Source organism: Siniperca chuatsi, linkage group LG9 (genome assembly GCF_020085105.1).
Source record: "Siniperca chuatsi isolate FFG_IHB_CAS linkage group LG9, ASM2008510v1, whole genome shotgun sequence".
Taxonomy (NCBI): Eukaryota; Metazoa; Chordata; class Actinopteri; order Centrarchiformes; family Sinipercidae; genus Siniperca; species Siniperca chuatsi.
This window is the reverse complement of record NC_058050.1, coordinates 18,662,009-18,682,220: the sequence shown is the minus strand read 5'-3', so window position 1 is coordinate 18,682,220 and position 20,212 is coordinate 18,662,009. Positions and strand designations below refer to the sequence as shown.

At 39.1% G+C, this 20,212-nt stretch overlaps 1 protein-coding gene across 4 annotated transcripts in view; it reads right to left on the bottom strand.

Annotated features, from left to right (window-relative positions):
* Positions 1 to 20,212, bottom strand: part of cdkal1 (CDK5 regulatory subunit associated protein 1-like 1) — a 256,133-nt gene that overhangs the window by 7,411 nt on the left and 228,510 nt on the right. For all 4 annotated transcript variants that reach the window (XM_044208561.1, XM_044208562.1, XM_044208560.1 and 1 more), the window contains exons 13-14: positions 13,310 to 13,393; positions 8,380 to 8,544 (exon numbers count right to left, since the gene is read on the bottom strand). In XM_044208561.1, the coding sequence (XP_044064496.1) occupies positions 8,380 to 8,544; positions 13,310 to 13,393 (249 nt within the window). The remainder of the gene's footprint in view (positions 1 to 8,379; positions 8,545 to 13,309; positions 13,394 to 20,212) is intronic.

Sequence of the window (20,212 nt, the reverse complement as noted above, 5' to 3'; positions counted from 1 at the left end):
GCATCACCAAACCAGCAGCACCACCTGGTTGATAGACAGACTCTCTCTCTCTCTATTCAATTCAATTGGGCTTTACTGACATGGGAAACAGATGTTAACATTGCCAAAGCATGTGTGAAATGTAAACATAAACAGAAAAAAATGTGCTTTTAGAATGTATACAGATAAGTAAGATAATATAGTAATAAAAAAATAATAAAAAGACAAGTAAGTGAAAACTACATAAACATTGCAACATGTTTTTTCTTTAATGAATGTGTGTGTGTGTGTGTGTGTGTTTGTTGATTAGAGTGTGAAGGGTATATACGTGGTCAGTGGTGCGGTGTTTTGGGAGAAAGCAAATTAGATTTTTACTCAAGATGGAGTGCTCTTCAAGGAAATCCAGTATTCTTTTATTTTTACTACAGAATAGTTTACCTAGACAACTGCTGACACAGATGCCACGGTAGTTACTAGGGTCTGATTTGTCCCCACTCTTATAAATGGAGGTAATGAGCCCTTTGCACCACATGTCAGGAAAACATCCTGACTGTAGTACGATATTGAACAACTTTAACACTGCACCCTGCATCTCTGGGGTGCTGCATTTGAGCATTTCATTTTTAATGCTCTCTCTCTCTCTCTCTCTCTCTCTCTCTCGGATTCAATGTGTATGTTACAGTGTATACTGTACTTATCTAAACACCTGACTAACAATAACAATAATAGACAAACAAGTATCCTTTATACTCATTAACACACACACACACAAAAAGATGCAAGTTGTTTCCACGCAAATAGGTTTACAGTAACTAAATACAGAAGAACACTACTGTACGTGTGTGCAATGAGGTGTTAGGTGTACACGTATATGTCACATGTATATAACACATGACAGGCACCCAATACATGACACAATACAATGAACACATAGTGGACAAAAGAAGAGGGTCAGTGTGATAAAGAGAAGGCATAAAAGCCTACTATCTAGTGTACTACACAACATTATACCAATTACTCTTCACACAGAGAAAAGCTGTCTACTGTTACCTCAGTCATATTGTATTTTTACCAGCAAGCAAAGAATGAAAGAGGCCTGAGGTGGTTGTTAGACAACCAACATATATTTCAAATTTAATATGACGTTTTACAATACACCATTACATTAAGTAACTTGCTGTTTAAAGCAATCCATGTCTTGGGAATCATTCCAGGTAATGTGTCTCTGGTGATTAAGCAGTAAGGTGTTTTCTTGAGTCTGGGATAAAAGAGGGCAGCTTACATTTCTCAGGTGGATCCCAACACTGAAACAAGTTTAAGTGAGCAAAGACTGTAGGCTTTTGTTGTGGATACCATTAGCAAGATTAGAGATTGGTGAAAAATGTCACAAAAATGTGAAAGTAAAAGCCCACATTATCTGCCTACAGTTATTAAACTGTAGACTGAATGTGGATGTGATGGGAGATCAGAACTTCCACTGAACCTTCAAGAGGAGTTGTGGGCCTCATTCAGGCACACATTAGTGCAGAGAGATGCCTAAGTAACCCAAATAACATATCTTCTTTCATCTAAGTCTTAACACATCCAGCAAATTTCTGCTTAGTTGCTTACCCAAACAGCAGAAGAGGTAGGATGCTAAACCCCTCAGCCTAATGCAACTGAGGCTTAGGGTATGTCTGATGGTGTAGCAGGGCTGCTCTTGTCATGTGGTTCTGTTAAAAGATAACTTTTAAAACGATAACTTTTAACAGACCATGCCAAAGTGGTACACAAATGCTTATTGAACTGGTCACCTTAGCTGCATTAGCAATAGCATTTTTTTGAGAGAAGAACTCTGTTTTGTGGAGTATGGGTTGTAAATAAATATTATCTTCTCTCTCAATCAAATACTATTCCAATAATAAGAATTAACTGCTGATACATAATTAAACAAAACTGCAGCTGTACTTCTGTTGAGACAGCATGCTGAGCTTAAGGGGATGGTAAAATTCAAAATAAAATACAAAGCAATCGGTGACTCATCTGCTGAAGAACTTTGCTCAGAGGGGTTTGTTTACAAGGCCCATACTGGGGAAAGTCTATTTTTACAATAACATGGAAGAGAAAGACAAAAAACATCATTACTCAATAACTTTTTTCTGTAACAGTTGTTGGCTGAGTGCTTTGTTATTTACATCTTCCATTTGTGGTTCAAAAGCAAACTCAGAGAAAGGGGCATTTAAAACCTTCTGACATTTTAAATAAACAAAACAGAATGAGGCTGCGTAATGCCATTTGACATGTTAGATAAGAAAACTGAAAATAGATGTGACTGATATTTTGATGGCTTAACATTTATTCCATTGTTACTGTGACTTTGGTTTTTCAAGTATACACAAAGCGCAAGCCATGTAATACAATTTGACATGCTAAATGAAATGCTTAAAATAGCTGTGCCAGCTGTTTTGAAGGCAAAATAATTTATTTGCTACTAGAGTAAACAAAGTCATGCAAAGGCTAAGCAAAACCTTTTGACATTTTAAATAAAAAGTTTAAATAGATAGATTTGAGAGGATTAACTGTATCCCAACCAGAAAAGACAGATTTTCCTTACAATACAGATGACAACGTGTGCTTAACGCAACATCAAAGCAACAATCCATAACAGTTGCATGTCAACACGGAGTGGTTCAATTGTTTGGGGTGAAATACAGACTTTTGTGTGAGCGTTATGCCTGTGTATGTGTGTGTATGTGTGTGTTGGGAGCGTGTGTGTTTTGTCTACATGATGATTTTGTGTGTACAGCCGGTGTCTCATATAGCCTGCTAATAGGAGTCTGCAATGCAAACCAGGGGGGACTGTGTATTGGAGTATGTGTGTTTATAAACGTGTGCGTACAAGGATCTGTCTGTGTGTATGTATGTGTGTATAAGCTTTGTTTTACCAATTAACCTGTAGTGTATTTTAGTGTGTGTCTGTATTTATGTATTGTAAGCATTATGATGCAAAGTTCCAGCAATCCCACCCATTCAGCCTGTACTAGAATATATAAACATACAATTATAAATTGACCACATCCACCCAATGTGTGTTTTTATATTCCTCTCGTGCCACCAATTCACGGCAAACCAGTAAAATACACACAAACAAACACACACAAACACACACACACACACACACACACACACACACACACACACACACACACGGGATGGATAAATTGATGAAAACAGAATTGGGAGGACAGATGGTCAAGAGGTAAAACGAAGAAAGGTAGTGAGGGAAATGATGAAAATAAAAATGTAAAGAAAAACACAATGAAAGAAAGAAACAAATAGAGCTATAAAGAACATGAAAGACAGACACAAAGAAGGCTGGGAAAACCAAGAATACCAGCCCCAGAGAAAAGGAAATGGGCCAGCAAATGTAATACTCCAGCAGAGATTTGTCCATTCACCTCCATTTTTTGTTATTCTGTCATTTCTCTCCCAGCACTCTCCTTTTTCTATTCTGTCGTTCTTCATACGAACTGTCAATTTTCTGTCTTGTGGAAGGAGCAAAGCCGTGTTCTTCTCTGGCTCCTATTCTCTCAGTCTCCTTGAGAAAGTATGCTGTGAAAAGAGCTGATTATTGGATGGCACTCAAGCTGCTTTTCTGATCCGTCTACCTCTCTCTCTCTCTTTCATTCTTGCGTCATATTTTGGCCCCTCTCTCACCCCCCTCCTCTTCTATCATTTAATTTCATCTGAGGACAAGGACTGGTGAAGATATTTCTCTTTTTCTTTCCTTCACCATGCTGTTGAGTGCTTTCTCTGCTATTGTGTCCCACTAAAAGAGTCATTACTGTCCTTCCCTTTCTGTGGATAGTGCTGTTTCTATGAATGAAGGGCTGACAGACAGAGAGATAGAGAGAGTAAGAGAGAACAGAGGAAGAGATGACATCCATGTCAATAAAAGCACATTTCTTTCTCTCAAAAATCTTGCTCTTGTTTCATGGAATGAAATGGCAAAAACACCAAGGCTTTTTAATGAACATGTCACACCGCATAAAGGAATGAGGGAGAAGAAAGGAAAAAATTAAGGAGGACAAGAAAGAAGAAAGAAAGAAGAAATAAAAAATCCCACAAACATTATGCCACTGCTTGTAAGGATGTATCATCTGTACATCCTAATTCTTATTCAGGGTCACTGGGAAGTGGCAGGGATCATAATGCATCAGAAAGGCAGGGAAACACCACAGGCAGATTGCCAGTTCATTACACTGTGACCACAAACATTCACACTTAGTGGCAGATTATAGTCTTTAGTGCATCTGACCTGGATGTTTTTGGGGTTTGGGAGGATCTGAGGCACCTAAAACCTAACCTCCAGTGAACACATTAAAAACATCCACACAGAAAAGATGTTCTTAAGCTTAGTCTTTGTGGAAAACAAGGAATGTAATCCAGTCAAGCATGTAAAATCGGCCAATCAGAAGTAATATTACCCTAGCTGGTAATTACTTTCACCAATAACAAGAAAATATTTGACTTAAAAATGGTGGTACAGCAGTCTGTCATTAGCTTAGACAATAAAACCAAAACCTCCAACCAATATATGATTAAATAAACCAAGAGTTGCATGTTGGGTCTGCTTCATATATTTGGCTTTAAGGACACACATCCTCCACAAGCTGCAGAACTCAGCACAGCTTTCTTGGGCTGCACACAGACAAAGAGCAGTGTGCCATTAGATCACCATGAATCCACAACTCATCCATCCATCCATAATTCCTATACTTGTCTATATATTCACACATCCATGCATCTATTCATCTGCTCATCCATCAGCTGTGTGCACCAAAGCCATCATGTCTCACATCCATGCATCCATATTTGTTTGTCCACTTTCAGGTCCATCCATCCACAGCCATCCACAAAGCTTTCATATGCCACTCCTCTATAAATCCATCCATCTATCCATCCAGCCATATTGCTTCATTCCCACACAGTACATACATACATCAGTATGGATGCTGGCTGGTGTGCAATCATCTCTCTCCACCTCTGAAATGACAGATCTCTCACTTTGTTCCTCTTTTGACAAATGGACATTACAGACCTTAGTGGGTTCCTCTGACTATCTAATCACCCACTTATCTACTACTCTCTCATTTTCTCACTTTGTCTTACACTCCTCTGCATCTTAGATGAAATGATAAAGCTCAGACTCCGTCCTTCTATCAGCTACCCAGCTTTCATGGACCTCATCACACCATCTCTCTCCTCCAGGTTCTTTATTCTTCTGTTTTTCTCTTGCTCTTTGTCAAAAGCCTGTAATTATACACTCCACTGCAAGACATGGGGGTGAGCATCTATCTGCCTTTCCCTAATCACTTATTCATCTCACACACACATTCAGATCAGTGTGTGGTGGACTCACGCAGAGACTCAAAGAAAATAGATGGCCTTGTATAGGCCAGCCACCAGTGTGTGTATGCACAAGTACATATCGTTAGATATGTGTTCATACATGGGTATGCTAGTGACAGATTGTACTGAATGCATGTGTACGCATGGGTATGTTCAATCAGACCTGTTCACCCATAATAATAATAGTGAATACAGATACTGGACACATGGTTGTCAAGGACATCACATATACCAGAGGGCAGTACTGTAAGTGTGTCTGTGTGTATAGCTTGCAGTTAGTACTGTGTTTCCAAGCCTTTAGGTTACTTATCTATTAGGATGATGCTCCAGTGCCACTCTGCTGTCATTAAGAGCCGACAATGCAGGTCATAAGGACTACGGATTACAGATCATCAGAAGCATCACTGGAGATCACTTAATATAACTATATGTTAATTGCCAATATGCAGTGGACAGCAGAGACAAGCATAAATTAATTTTTGCAAATCCAGAAACACTATTGTATTACATTTTAAACCATACCTTAGAAAGTGCACATTTGTTGTAATGACTATCTGTTGCTGTGGTTGTCAATCTTGTGGTGGTCTAAACCCAGCACACCACTGACTTTACCCATATACACAAACAGCCATAATAAATTTGATACACCTCCCAAAACCATAAAGCACCAGGTGTGTTCACACAGAGTGTAAAACAGAGACAAACTATTATGTGTCCTATTCAGCTATTGTCATTGTAAAAAAAAAAAAGGAGAGGAAAAAAGTCTCTTTTGTCAAGCTCTAGATCTCTAAATAAATTCTCTTCAAGAGCAAATTGAAGTTGGAGATGATGATTTTACCTCAATTTTCCCCTAAAAAACCTCCTGAGACACATGTAGACCATGTGAGAAACAAAGTGTGCATAACAGTAAGAAAAGTGTGTGTTTGAATCTATGTGCAATCCAAAAAAATAAATAAGGCCTGCGTGTGTTGTTTATGGTTCTTTATGAGGCAACTAGTTTTACAAGGTCTAGTCCTCACTGCTGAACTTCTCTCTCTCTCTGCTTGCTTTGCTTTTCATCAGTGTCCCCCTCGCTCTCTCATGTCTCTGTCTGTTCCTTTCGTCTCCTCCCTCTCTGTCTGGTAGTAAAGGCTGATGGAGTGTGAAATTAGAAAGTGTATCATATTCTGCTCTGTGGCTCCATGTCCTGAGCTATAAGCTATAGCTAGTCAGAGTGAAAAATAACATGCAGTGAAACAGATACATTAACATGGTGTTTGTGTGTGCCTGTGCCTGTGTGTGTGTGGTGGAAAGGAAGACAGAGGACAGTTTAGCCAGCCACAGCTTATCTTAAATTACTTATCTCACGCCTGGTACACTGGTGCTTTTCCACAAACTGCAGAAGCGAGCGTGGATTAAAAATGTGGACACACACACACACATACACTCACACACCTTATTCATTTGCTGACTGAACACAATTTGAATAGCCTGTTGTAAACACAACTTTTATAGTTTTGATAAGGAAAGAACACACAGTGAGAGTTTGACAGATGTAGGATATGTCCTCTCATTACCTGAAAAAGACGAGAGTACGCATTCACTTGAATACATGTACATCTGGTAGACAGATGTACACTTATATACACATACTACCTAGGCAACTGATTCAAAGTTGCTAAATATAGCCTGCACTGAACTAATTTTATCAAAACAAAATGACTTAATATTAGAGGTGTAACAAATTGATACAAGAGTCAAATATATATCATGCTTGTATGCTTGGGACTTGGACACTCACTGTAAAGTTACAGAGGATAACAATGTACATATTCTTTATTATTTTCTTATAATCTTTTTTTTAATATTCTTTAACATCTTATTGTCAATTTTATATTTTATATTTATGATTCTTGACGTGCAGTACTTGCGTTATCTTTCTTTATATATATTTCTACTACATTTATTGTTTTGCACCAAAATACCAAAGCAAATTGCTTGTATGTGTAAAACCACTAGGCAATAAAGCTGATTCTGATCCAAGATGAATGAGGCTAGTGCTAGCAGCTAAAACTACTTCCAAAGCGCCCAGGCCCCTAAATACCTCTGACTAAGGACAATAGCTGAAGTCATATGCTGTTTTATTTACAACAATATGCGCCCATATAGCTTTGCTGAAAATACCAAATTTACATGGATGACACTAACGTGGGAGCCAAGGTAAACAATTCCCAATTCGTATCATATCAGTGAAAAATTAATCGTCCTTGGGGACTGGCCAAAAAACGTACTCGGTATATCGCTGCCCATGCTAACTCTTGTTGGTGTGACAGTATTTTCTGGGGCATTTCTGATTCAGTACTTTAGTACAAATACAAATTCAAGCAAAATATATATTTCCTTTTTAAACCAGTTGAAACCTCAAAACGTATACACTTTCATTCATCAAATCAAATCTGAGGTGAATGAATATTAATTTGCAGCTGAATCAAATTACATCAAATGGACATTAACCCACAGTGTATCATATCTCTACAAAATGATCTATTGTCATTGTATTGGATCATGGACCGTGTATCCAGATACCTATCGGATCGTTTCAGACCTGTGTACCTGCATTACTCAGGATCCTTTCCTTTCTAGTCTCCATTCAATATACTTACCTTTATGTCATGATTTACATGTATTTTTTATTCATTACTGACATTAAGTTTATCTCCAGGTCCTGTATTATTTATTTCAGTTCCTTATGTTGTTCAATTTCTTCTGTTTTATTTCAACCACCTTGCAAACTCTATTTTAAAAGGTGATTCTCACGTAAGTACAGTTTACTATAATTATTATCACTTCTGTTGTGTTGTATTCTTCTTGCGGTACAGCCATGAAGAGATGCCTGTGTTTACATACATGCATCTGTTTGACTCGCTCTGCATTTGTTTTGATGTCACTTTAATTTACAGTGCTGTAGTACTGAATTAGGAAAAAATGAGATTCTAGAACATTTAACTGTCTGTATGCAGGTGTGTTTACCTGCATCAGGCCAGACACCTCTCCTTTCTGAAGTGGTGCAGCAATGGAGGGAGTGAATGGCTTACTGTCTTCTACTGGTCGACCTTTCAGGAAGTGTTTTCCTGCCTCATAGATGTACACCTCAATCATCTTCCCTTTGAACTCAGCCCTCTTAGGTACCAGCACCTGCAAACCAGGAAAGACATATCATAACTGATGTCATTGCAAATTTTAATAGCCCTGAGAAAGAACCACAATGAACCATTTAACATTCATTCACTGTAGCAGCAACTGTGGAAATACACCTACATTGAAAAAGATACCAAATAAATCACATCACATTGACAAAACTTCAAAGTAGAGCACAATGGGTAATATTAACACTACTGAGTTAAACTTATGAGGTCCAGGACAAAAGTAATGTCTCATTTAGTGACTGCATTTTAGTGACCAGAGAGATAAATCCAGCAACTTGCTGTCATTCACCTAGACAGGCAGACTTATATAAACATCCATTCCACCAAATAACCAACCCTCTGCATGTTTCTCCACATCTGTCAATTAACCGCTGCTCAAAACAATTTTCCCCAATGCTCCCCCACATTGTTATTTAGCTAGTCTCTGCCTGCTTACAAAAAAAAAACAAAAAAACAAAACAAAAAAAAGTTAGTTTCAGTTCCATTTATGGAAGCCCTCAAGGTAAAAAACTACGGCAACAGCTGTGAGATGAACCACTGGGATTTGCTGGTTTGTCTTATTATTTCACCATGGCAACTATAAATCTCGGCTGATCACAGCAGAAAGGAAGAGAAAACAAAGAGTTATAATTACGGCTTAGTGTGAAATGGAATTTGTTCTTAATTACTTACCCCTGTAAATAAAGATCATATGCAAATGCTTTTTCTTTGAAAACAATTTTCTAACTACTAACCAACAAAGTTAACGGATTGACAATGATGTATGCTGTTTGGTTAGAGTACTGATATACTTCTTTTCTTCAGCTCTTGCTTTCTGATTCAATCGCTCTGGCAAACACTAATAGAATGATTGGTGTTGTGATTATTGGCAGGATTTAAAACTGAGCTTGTGTAAATTATAATCACAACTTAAGTAAGGGCTTTCTTTCTAAACATCCTATGATTTATTCTATTTCCCAAGTGAAAGAAAAAGGCTCCCTGTATATGAGTGATCCCCCTAGGATTTGAAAAGTGATGTTATTCTTTCGGAATAAACAGACATGAACTAGGCTGAGCATTTATGGAAAACTATCGGACACAACACTGCCAATTTACTTAGGATACAGTGATTAAATTATTACACAGAAAATCAAGACAAAGTGTAATATTTTAATAATAATGATAATAATGTTATAATTTATTAATCCCAGTTGGGATGTCTTTTTGCCTGCCTCTTTCCACAGGCAGATCAGAGGCTAGGATCAGCAGCACAACAGCAACCATGGACCTGCTGGGGGTTCAATGTCTTGCCCAAGTACACTTCAGCAGGTGGTTGTGTGCTGACTCAGATCATCTGGTGGTCTGTCTAACCATTACACAACTCTGCAGGGCTAAGCTACTGACTGGGCAGAGAATAGCATGTGAACTGGTGGATGGAGTATTACTGCTGTGATGTCAGGAGAAAGCCTGGCTCAGTGTTAATCTGTCAGTCTTTATCCAGCCGGTGGAATATGATAGGAGATGGAGAACAGGCCAGACAGACACACAGCCAGCGCCACACCTGCCTAAACAACACACCTGCTGCTCGACACTCTGACCACTGTGAGGTGTATGTGTAAATGTGTGTGTGTTAGCAGCCTGCAACCAGGCTGGAAGCAGGGCTGTGGGGGAGGTAGGCCAGTGTGTGTGTGTGTGTGGGGGGGTCATTTGAGGCCCATTACAGGGTGATTAAATTATGAAAGAGCTTGTCCGATTTCATTGGAAACCCCCCCTCCTACTTCCTCACTCAGCCACTAACAGATACACACATACACACACACGTGGGTTGGGTGCATATTATACCCATCAAGATAGATATCCATCTGATGGTGTAAAATTGAAACTAGGCCATTTGTTCACACTCGTACCTTATTCCCCACTTCCCTTCACCCACCCCCTCTCCACCTCCTTCTGTCCTTTTACTTCTTTCCTGACCAACACCTAGCAAGCATTTTTTTCTCTCTCAACCACCCAATCCCCCCAAATGAACTGTTCTATGTTTTTCTTCTCTCTTTGTCTACATCCTTTCTTTTTCATTAAATCGTTTGGATGTAGTTATCCAGAGTGATGTACAGTGAAGTTTAACCTTTGTGATTACAATATAGCACCAAAAATAAGTGTTCTTAGAATAATCATATATACAGCTCTGGAAAAAATTAAGAGACCACTGCATTTTTTTTTTCTTAAATCAGCATCTCTACAAGTATGGAAGCCATTCCATTCCAATGTCTGTTGAATTCCAACACAGGCACACCTCATTCTACTGAATGAGGTGCTGATTAGGTGATCACCTGAACCAAATCTTATTTAATAAGGAAAAGTATAAAAAAACACTTCTGTGGTCATCACTATCCTCTTGCAGTGGGACCAGCTGGATGGCAAAAACAGTGCTAGTAGTACCTCAAAAGTAATTGGAATCAAAAAATAACTATTGACCATGCCAAAAAAGTTGAAAAGGAAAGTTTTGAGTGAGGAAAAGAATGGTTCAATTCTGACTTTACTGGCAGAGGGATACAGTGAGCGTCGGGTTGCTTCCATCCTTAAAATTTCAAAGACGGCGGTTCATAAGAACAAGGTCAAGCAGCAGACATTGGGCACAACAAAGCTACAGACCGGCAGAGGGCGAAAACGACTCTCCACTGACCGGAATGACCTCCAACTCATTCGAATGTCCCTCAACAACCGTAGGATGACATCAAGTGACCTACAAAAAGAATGGCAAAAGGCAGCTGGGGTGAAATGCACGGCGAGGACGGTTCGAAACAGGCTCCCAGGGGCAGGGCTGAAGTCGTGCAATGCTAGAAAAAAGCCCTTCATCAATGAGAAGCAAAGAAGAGCCAGTCTGAGGTTTGCAAGAGACCATAAGGATTGGACTGTAGAGGACTGGAGTAAGGTCATCTTCTCTGATGAGTCCAATTTTCAGCTTTATCCAACACCTGGTCGTCTAATGGTTAGACGGAGGCCTGGAGAGGCCTACAAGCCACAGTGTCTCACACCCACTGTGAAATTTGGTGGAGGATCGGTGATGATCTGGGGGTGCTTCAGCAAGGCTGGAATCGGGCAGATTTGTCTTTGTGAAGGACGCATGAATCAAACCACATACAAGGTTGTCCTGGAAGAAAACTTGCTTCCTTCTGCTCTGACAATGTTCCCCAACTCTGAGGACTGGTTTTTCCAGCAGGACAATGCTCCATGCCACACAGCCAGGTCAATCAAGGTGTGGATGGAGGACCACCAGATCAAGACCCTGTCATGGCCAGCCCAATCTCCAGACCTGAACCCCATTGAAAACCTAAGAAATATGAACTTATTTTCTTTCCATTATTCGAGGTCTGACAACTCTCTCTTAATTTTTTCCAGAGCTATATATCCAAGTGAGAAAGAATGACAGGAATCTCAAAATACAACTTGCACTGAGGGTCAGACCTCTGTAATGTGTATACAAGCTCATGTGTATGCACTGTATGTGTCTGTGCATCCCGTGGATGTAGACATACAGCATACATGATACGGGGACGTATCCCTTGGGGGGACAGATTCAGGAACATATTGGAACATAGTGTTTTCAAGTTATCTTTTTTATTAAGTCAGAGAGTGATTTAAGAGTACATGCCAAATACTTAGAGAGAAAACATCAAACATGTCACATCCTCTCCTCTTGAGTACAGTGCACTGACACACATGAAATACACGCCTGCATATGCACATATGCATGAAGGAGTGTGTACTCACACACACATGAACCGAGTGACACTTGTAACTTAAGTTTATAGCCTGCAGAAGGAGGTGCAAAGGAGGAGGAGAGGAGGGGAGGAGAGGAAAGTGGACGGGAGGAAAAATTATTACCATCCCCTTCCCTCCCCACTAATAAAAAGCATAACTTCAAACATGTTTCTGATGATGGTTAAAGCAGGAGGAAATTGATTTATTTGAAGATGTTTTAAAGTGAATTTTTCACAGGTTGAGAGAGGGTCTTTGAAGCCATGCGGATGTGTGTGTGTATGTGAACAGCTGTGTGTGTGTAGGATGGAATGTTCATGTCTTTAGGGCTGACCTTAATGTTAGTACAGTAAAAAAAGCAAAAAGTACTGCCGCTCTCAGCCGCCAAATGCTCTCATGACTACCGCAGGGTGTGTGTGTGTATGTGTGATATTATAGCTAACCTACTTTAGTCAATACAAGCTTAAGCTTCTGACACCTGCTGTGAGTACTCCTGTGACATGCAAAGCTTCTGATCTTATTTATTACGTGTGAAAATGAGGAAGGGTTGGATTAGCTTCACATACAGAAAAATTTTCATCAAATGCAGATTAATTTACGGCTGTATGTTTTCGATGGTGGATAGAGTGTGTAGGCCAACGAAACTATTTTAGGATTCATTCAATGCAAAAGTGTCAACAAACATCCAGCGTGCTGAATTGTCCTTCAGCAAACACTGATATCCATACCAGCCAGTGCAACTTAGCTTGATTATAAGGTTGATCACCAAATGAAGGACAACAAACAATATAAATACTAGTCATTATTATCTCTTAAGTTAAATATGCTAATCAAATTATGGTAATTTTGGAAAGTTTCTTTTTAGGGTAGTTTAAATATACTGAATATGCTTTTAGTATATTTTAAATTGCTGTGGTCAAAAATTGTGGTTGTCCGTGAATGTGCCATTAATGAGCCGCATATGCCCTACGAAGTATGCGCCTGAGTCATTTATTTATGTCTAACAATTATCTTACCTGTTCATAGAACTTGTTGTGAGCCACATAGTATTGTGCGTCAAATGACTCCTCTGTCACCAACACATGTTGCCTCTCCCCTACCTACACAGAGAGTGAGAGAGAGAGAGAAAAAAATATGAAACTGTTTGCTCAGACAAATATCAACCACATACAAGTTTACTAACTAATGAAACATCAGCCTTTCATGCAGCATTTGTGAAAATGTGTTCTGTATCTGTACACATGGCCATCTGTGTTCGTCCTCAGCCAAATGCTGACCATAACCTAAGGAAAACAACAGGATTAATATACCTGGCAATAATTTCCCTCCTTCTCTATCTCTTCTCTACTTTTCTATCTCTGCATCTTTTTCTGGTTGGTTCAGTCTGATTACACTAGTCAAAAGTGACTTTGGTCATTTTTTTCCTTGCCACTGATGTGCTTTTGAGGTACACATTCACTTAAAAACAACTGATAGAGTGGTATGTAATTTGTATTTTTGTGTCATTTGTAGGATTTCCAATTTTTGCAAGCAAAAAAGGGAAACAGGCTGTACATATCTATTTTACAGATTGGAACCCCTTTTAGACTCAAATATTCAAGGGTCAAATTTCTTGTGCCCCCCTTCTCTTATTACTGTGCTAGAATATTGTTAGAAATTAGGGCTATTTGCTTCAACTGAGCTAACGGAACCATACCATTTTGGTCCCTAAATTCAATGCATATTGAAACAGATACACTAATTCCATCTGCTAACACACATCTACGTGATGTAATTGGACCATTTAAAAACACTAAAATGCTTATCTTACTTTATGTACAGTGGATATTCATGAATATCTACTGTCCATAAGCAATCACTGGTTATGAGTTTACCACTTTTGATACACAGGCCATGTATAAGGGCTGTGTATCTTCTTCAGTTTTAATTCAACACAAGCAAGTGGTCTTGGTCAATATACTTCTATTCATCAAGATCCCAATTCAATCAAAGTTTTGCGCTTTCATGTTTTTTCATGCTTTCTGTTAGTGCAGTTCACCATTTAATTGCAATCTCAAGGTTCCCGAACCACTTCAGTTTTTGCGCTTTGACTAAGAGGATAGTTAGTACTATAAGGACTCAGGTCCTTACAAAAATGAAAACTGAATCAAAGGGGGAAAAAACACAAGGCTATACAGAATACAATTCAAACGCTTACAGAAAACAGTCTATTCAGCACATCAGAAAATCAAATATTACAACAAGGCCTGCCAGTAAAGAAATTTACGGACAGAAATATAATGTCAAAAAGTAATTTGCTTCTGAAGAATGTTGTTGACTCAAAGAAGCAGAAAGAGGAGAAGAAAAAGAGAACTTTGTTCAAAGTACTGCAGGCATGACTAAAACCATCTCATGATTGACTTAGAGATATCTTTTCTCACCTGTCCTCATGGACGAGATATCTGTATCTGGACAATCCCTGTTTGACAAATATTTGACTGTTCTTTATGTAGGGCTGAACCGAATGCTTCGAAGCTTCTACCGTTGCTATGGTAATTGAAGTCCAAATCAGTATTTGAATGCTGAAATTCGCCTGAAATTCAACTGTGGTGTTCTGTCAGTAGATGCAATGGGTAACCCTAACTATATTACCCTATATTTGCATGTTATTCTCACTGAAGCTTCGAAGCTCCAAAAATGGTATTCGGGTCAGCCCTAGCGTCATGGTTGGATTAACGCTCATTTAATTTTACATTGTTGTGGATGGCCAAAGTCAATATTTTGTTGTAAGTGTTTTTTTTTATTATTATATATGCATTACCCCAAAAATTCCAAATAGCCCATGAAATAAGAAATAGTAATCCAACATTATTAACATTACATGACAAGTGCAATTGAGGGCAAGAGGATGACAGCACCAAAGTGTTTCCCCTAGCTTGCTGTTTTTTTTCGGGGGGGTACGCCTGAAATTCAACTGTGGTGTTCTGTCAGTAGATGCAATGGGTAACCCTAACTATATTACCCTATATTTGCATGTTATTCTCACTGAAGCTTCGAAGCTCCAAAAATGGTATTCGGGTCAGCCCTAGCGTCATGGTTGGATTAACGCTCATTTAATTTTACATTGTTGTGGATGGCCAAAGTCAATATTTTGTTGTAAGTGTGGGCTAATGCATCACCTGAACTGTTCTGACTGATGTACAATTCATCTTGGGTGCATTTAGCACATTAATGTCAGCAGTGCCCTAGATGAGACACATCACATTTATTTTGCCATGGCATCCTGGTTTATAAAGACATGGCAATGATCTTGTCATGTAAGGAACCACCGCATAAAGTTTAGATCCCAGCCAGCAATTCAGGAAACAGTGCTGCAGAGCATAAACCACCTGGGTTTTCAAAATCAGCAACATATAGTTGAAAATCCTGGGAACAGACTGTCCTGTAGGCTCAATGGGCAGTATTTGCATTTCAACTCTGTCAGTGATGAGCCCTGCACTGTAAAACTGTGCTGACTGATCATTTCCTTAGAAATGTGTCAGTGCCTTAGAAGTCATGGCTCTGACACATTGCTCAGGGTGTTTCCATTTTTGCAGACACCCATCTTCTGTGCTCTTTTCTTCCCTCCTTCTCGTCCTTATCCTTCTGCTTCCATCCCTCTCTCCTATCTCTGGGCGTTTTCTTTGTTGTTCATACCACTCTTCCTTCCACTATAACTCCCTCTCATCCTTCTCTCCTTTTTTTTTTTCTTTTTTTTTACTGAGTGAGCGTGTGTGTGTTCCAACACAGAGAGCACCTGCACAGACATGCTGACAGACTTAAAAGGAGACCAAATGAATCACTGTTTCCTGCAAACAGGGCAATTTTCAAAAAAAGAGGATGGAAAAAAATATCCTTTGAACATTATTACTGGATGGCGAACATTTGATTTGGGCCTTTTGTTTGCTCCTTTGGACTGAAGACAGATGTCTCTGCGGTGAGCTTAAAATCCATAAGCACGTGATGTTTGTCTTTTAAAGACACTAAAAATATAGAGAACTCATCCGTTAAGATTTATTATTCTATTAACAATCAACCACTGACTAATGACCATAATTTGTTTTACCTGTGTACTATTTTTGTTTAACTTGTTCTCATTTTCCCCAGTGACAGATGCATCACTTAAAAAGAAATAAAAAGAAAAGAAAAAAGAAAGGACTTTTTTTTTTTAACATTTCTTCACAGATTCTCAAATTCAGTTCTACAGCAAACACACAGAGCAGTACTCCTTTAAAAATGTGGGTACAGGGTGGTCAGCCTGAGTCATTTAGCTCTGTGCAAGACAGAAGATAAGATAAGATAGAACTTTATTTATCCTGACAGAAACTGTTCACCTTACCAAAGCCTCTTGAGGTTTTCATTTAGTTTTTCAGTCTTACGCTATGGAGAAGAGGAGAGATGCACTGGAAGAACTGAAAGCTAGATGTGTATGATGTGAATTTGTATGGATCTGCCTGCCTTAATACCTAATCCACACCTGAACAGCCAGCAAGCAGCAATGATCTGGGATTAAGGTATATCCTAATATGTTGATTGAACTGTGAATAAGAGGATGATCATGCATGAACACACCCCAGCATAGACAATGACACATATGAGAATGTAGTGAATTCAGTAAATGAAAAGTTGATGAGCTGCACACAGTGTGCTCTGTGACTGCTGGTGTTTCTTTGCATATCTGCGTATGTGAGAGTCTGCATTTAGATTTGTATTTACTCCATCTGTTGAAAAATGGTACAGAATACCAAATAAGGTGTGTATATGCATGTCTTTGCACAGTGAGATGTGTATTTACTTCACCATTCAGAGAATAACATCCCATGATACACAGCAGATCTACTACAGATTTGTGGGATCATGAGTTTAATTGATAATTAATCCACATCATAACAAGGATAATGAGAGGACTGTGGCTTTGAATTCTAATCAACATTTTCATCTGCGTCACAAATAAAGGAGCAATTCACTCAAACACCATCCAAAATCTCTCACTGTATCTGTGGCCTTTACCATGCAACTGGATTATGTATCAAATGTTGAAACTGAGACATTTTGAAATGTCATGCCAAATATTGGCTCATTTTGGATTTCATGAGAGCTACACATTCCAAAAAAGTTGGGACAGGTAGCAATACGAGGCTGGAAAAGTTAAATGTACATATAAGGAACAGCTGGAGGACCAATTTGCAACTTATTAGGTCAATTGGCAACACGATTGGGTATAAAAAGAGCCTCTCAGAGTGGCAGTGTCTCTCAGAAGTCAAGATGGGCAGAGGATCACCAATTCCCCCAATGCTGCGGCGAAAAATAGTGGAGCAATATCAGAAAGGAGTTTCTCAGAGAAAAATTCCTGTTTGAAGTTTGAAGTTATCATCATCTACAGTGCATAATATCATCCAAAGAGTCAGAGAATCTGGAACAATCTCTGTGCATAAGGGTCAAGGCCAGAAAACCATACTGGATGCCCGTGATCTTCAGGCCCTTAGACGGCACTGCATCACATACAGGAATGCTACTGTAATGGAAATCACAACATGGGCTCAGGAATACTTCCAGAAAGCATTGTCGGTGAACACAATCCACCTTGCCATTCGCCGTTGCCGGCTAAAACTCTATAGGTCAAAAAAGAAGCCATATCTAAACATGATCCAGAAGCGCAGGCGTTTTCTCTGGGCCAAGGCTCATTTAAAATGGATTGTAGCAAAGTGGAAAACTGTTCTGTGGTCAGATGAATAAAAATTTGAAGTTCTTTTTGGAAAACTGGGATGCCATGTCATCCGGACTAAAGAGGACAAGGACAACCCAAGTTGTTATCAGCGCTCAGTTCAGAAGCCTGCATCTCTGATGGTATGGGGTTGCATGAGTGCGTGTGGCATAGGCAGCTTACACATCTGGAAAGGCACCATCAATGCTGAAAGGTATATCCAAGTTCTAGAACAACATATGCTCCCATCCAGACGTCGTCTCTTTCAGGGAAGACCTTGCATTTTCCAACATGACAATGCCAGACCACATACTGCATCAATTACAACATCATGGCTGCGTAGAAGAAGGAGCCAGGTACTTAAATGGCCAGCCTGCAGTCCAGATCTTTCACCCATAGAAAACATTTTGCGCATCATAAAGAGGAAGATGCGACAAAGAAGAAGACCTAAGACAGTTGGGCAACTAGAAGCCTGTATTAGACAAGAATGGGACGACATTCCTATTCCTAAACTTGAGCAACTTGTCTCCTCAGTCCCCAGATGTTTGCAGACTGTTATAAAAAGAAGAGGGGATGCCACACAGTGGTAAACATGGCCTTGTCCCAACATTTTTGAGATGTGTTGATGCCATGAAATTTAAAATCAACTTATTTTTCCCTTAAAATTATACATTTTATCAGTTTAAACATTTGATATGTGATCTATGTTGTATTCTGAATAAAATATTGAAATTTGAAACTTCCACATCATTGCATTCTGTTTTTATTCACAATTTGTACAGTGTCCCAACTTTGGAATCGGATTTGTAAATGCCTTGCATTACATGCAAAGCTCACGCAAAATTATAACGCAAGGATGGGATATTTCACACAGCGATAAAACATAATATGAAGATTTTACATGTATCCATTTGACTCAAGACAAGAGTCAATGAATCAAATCAATGATGTAACAACCATGGATATACAGTGTGACACCAATCAAAGCAGCAATGATGGCAAACAGTCAGACACCTCTTGTCTACTTGTGCCTAACCTGAATGAAACTTCTGCTCTCATTGGCTATTGGTATTCTCAGATCTTGCTATAAAGATGTAATCACCACACACTTAAATATGTCCCCCTGTAGCATTTATAAGCAGTATATAGTCCTCTGTTTTGTGACTTTTTGCCATCTACATCAAAGTACTTTTATTTGTGTAGATTGCGTTCTACTGGATGGTGCCGTTTGTTTCAGAACACTCCCTCCAAGTGGTTTTCAGCTTTTCATCATTAGTACAATTTACAATAGTGTTTAACTAATACACAGCCGTGTGAGAAGCAGTGGCTTGCAGGCTTATGCAACTGCATTCTCCTACTCATTGTACATTTATGCATCACTCTCTCTTCCTCTGACCCTCAATCTTCATCTATCTCTTGAACTCATTATCCACCCCATCATGCTATATATGTACACACACTCACATGCACACCTTCACTCTACTGTATCACGCAAACACGCACACACACACACGCACACACACACACAGTCAGAAGGATGGTGGAATATAATATGCCTTCTTGCTCACAAACCTTGCCAAATTATCAAACATACGATCACCAGCACACACACACTCAGCTCAACTGTTACGTACAAACCCACACACACACAGCCTTCTGTAGCCCCTTGTAGAAAGAAATTTTGTTCTGTTGCCTGCTAAACAATCGTTGCGGGGAGTGATTTAACAGGAGTAAAGAGAGATGCTCTGATCTTTTGGAGGTTCTCTTTGAAAAAGCTGCTTGAAAGAGGAGGAAAAAACACCCCTGTTGGTTTGGGTGTTTTGTTTTACCCTCAAAGTCAAAACCAAAGTAAAAGAAACTCAAACTTTTTAGTGTTTACCACAAAGACTGAGGGGATTAAGGGTGGCTTTGGTTAAATAGTTGTGGGGACAAATATAAAATCAACACAGATCAAAGTTATACAAATGAACTGTTTGGAACAAGGCATGAACATAAAAACTTTACACAGAGTAATATATCAACAACATGAGAAAGAAGACAGAGCAAAGTAGACATAGGACGAGAGGAGGATAGATGGAAGTGAGGAAGGTTAAAAAAAAAAAACTCAAAAAGAACCTATTGAAGCAAATAAAAAAGGAGAACATTTTGTCAAAAACAACTAACTCCATAAACTCTTTAAATGCCAGAATTGTCTCAG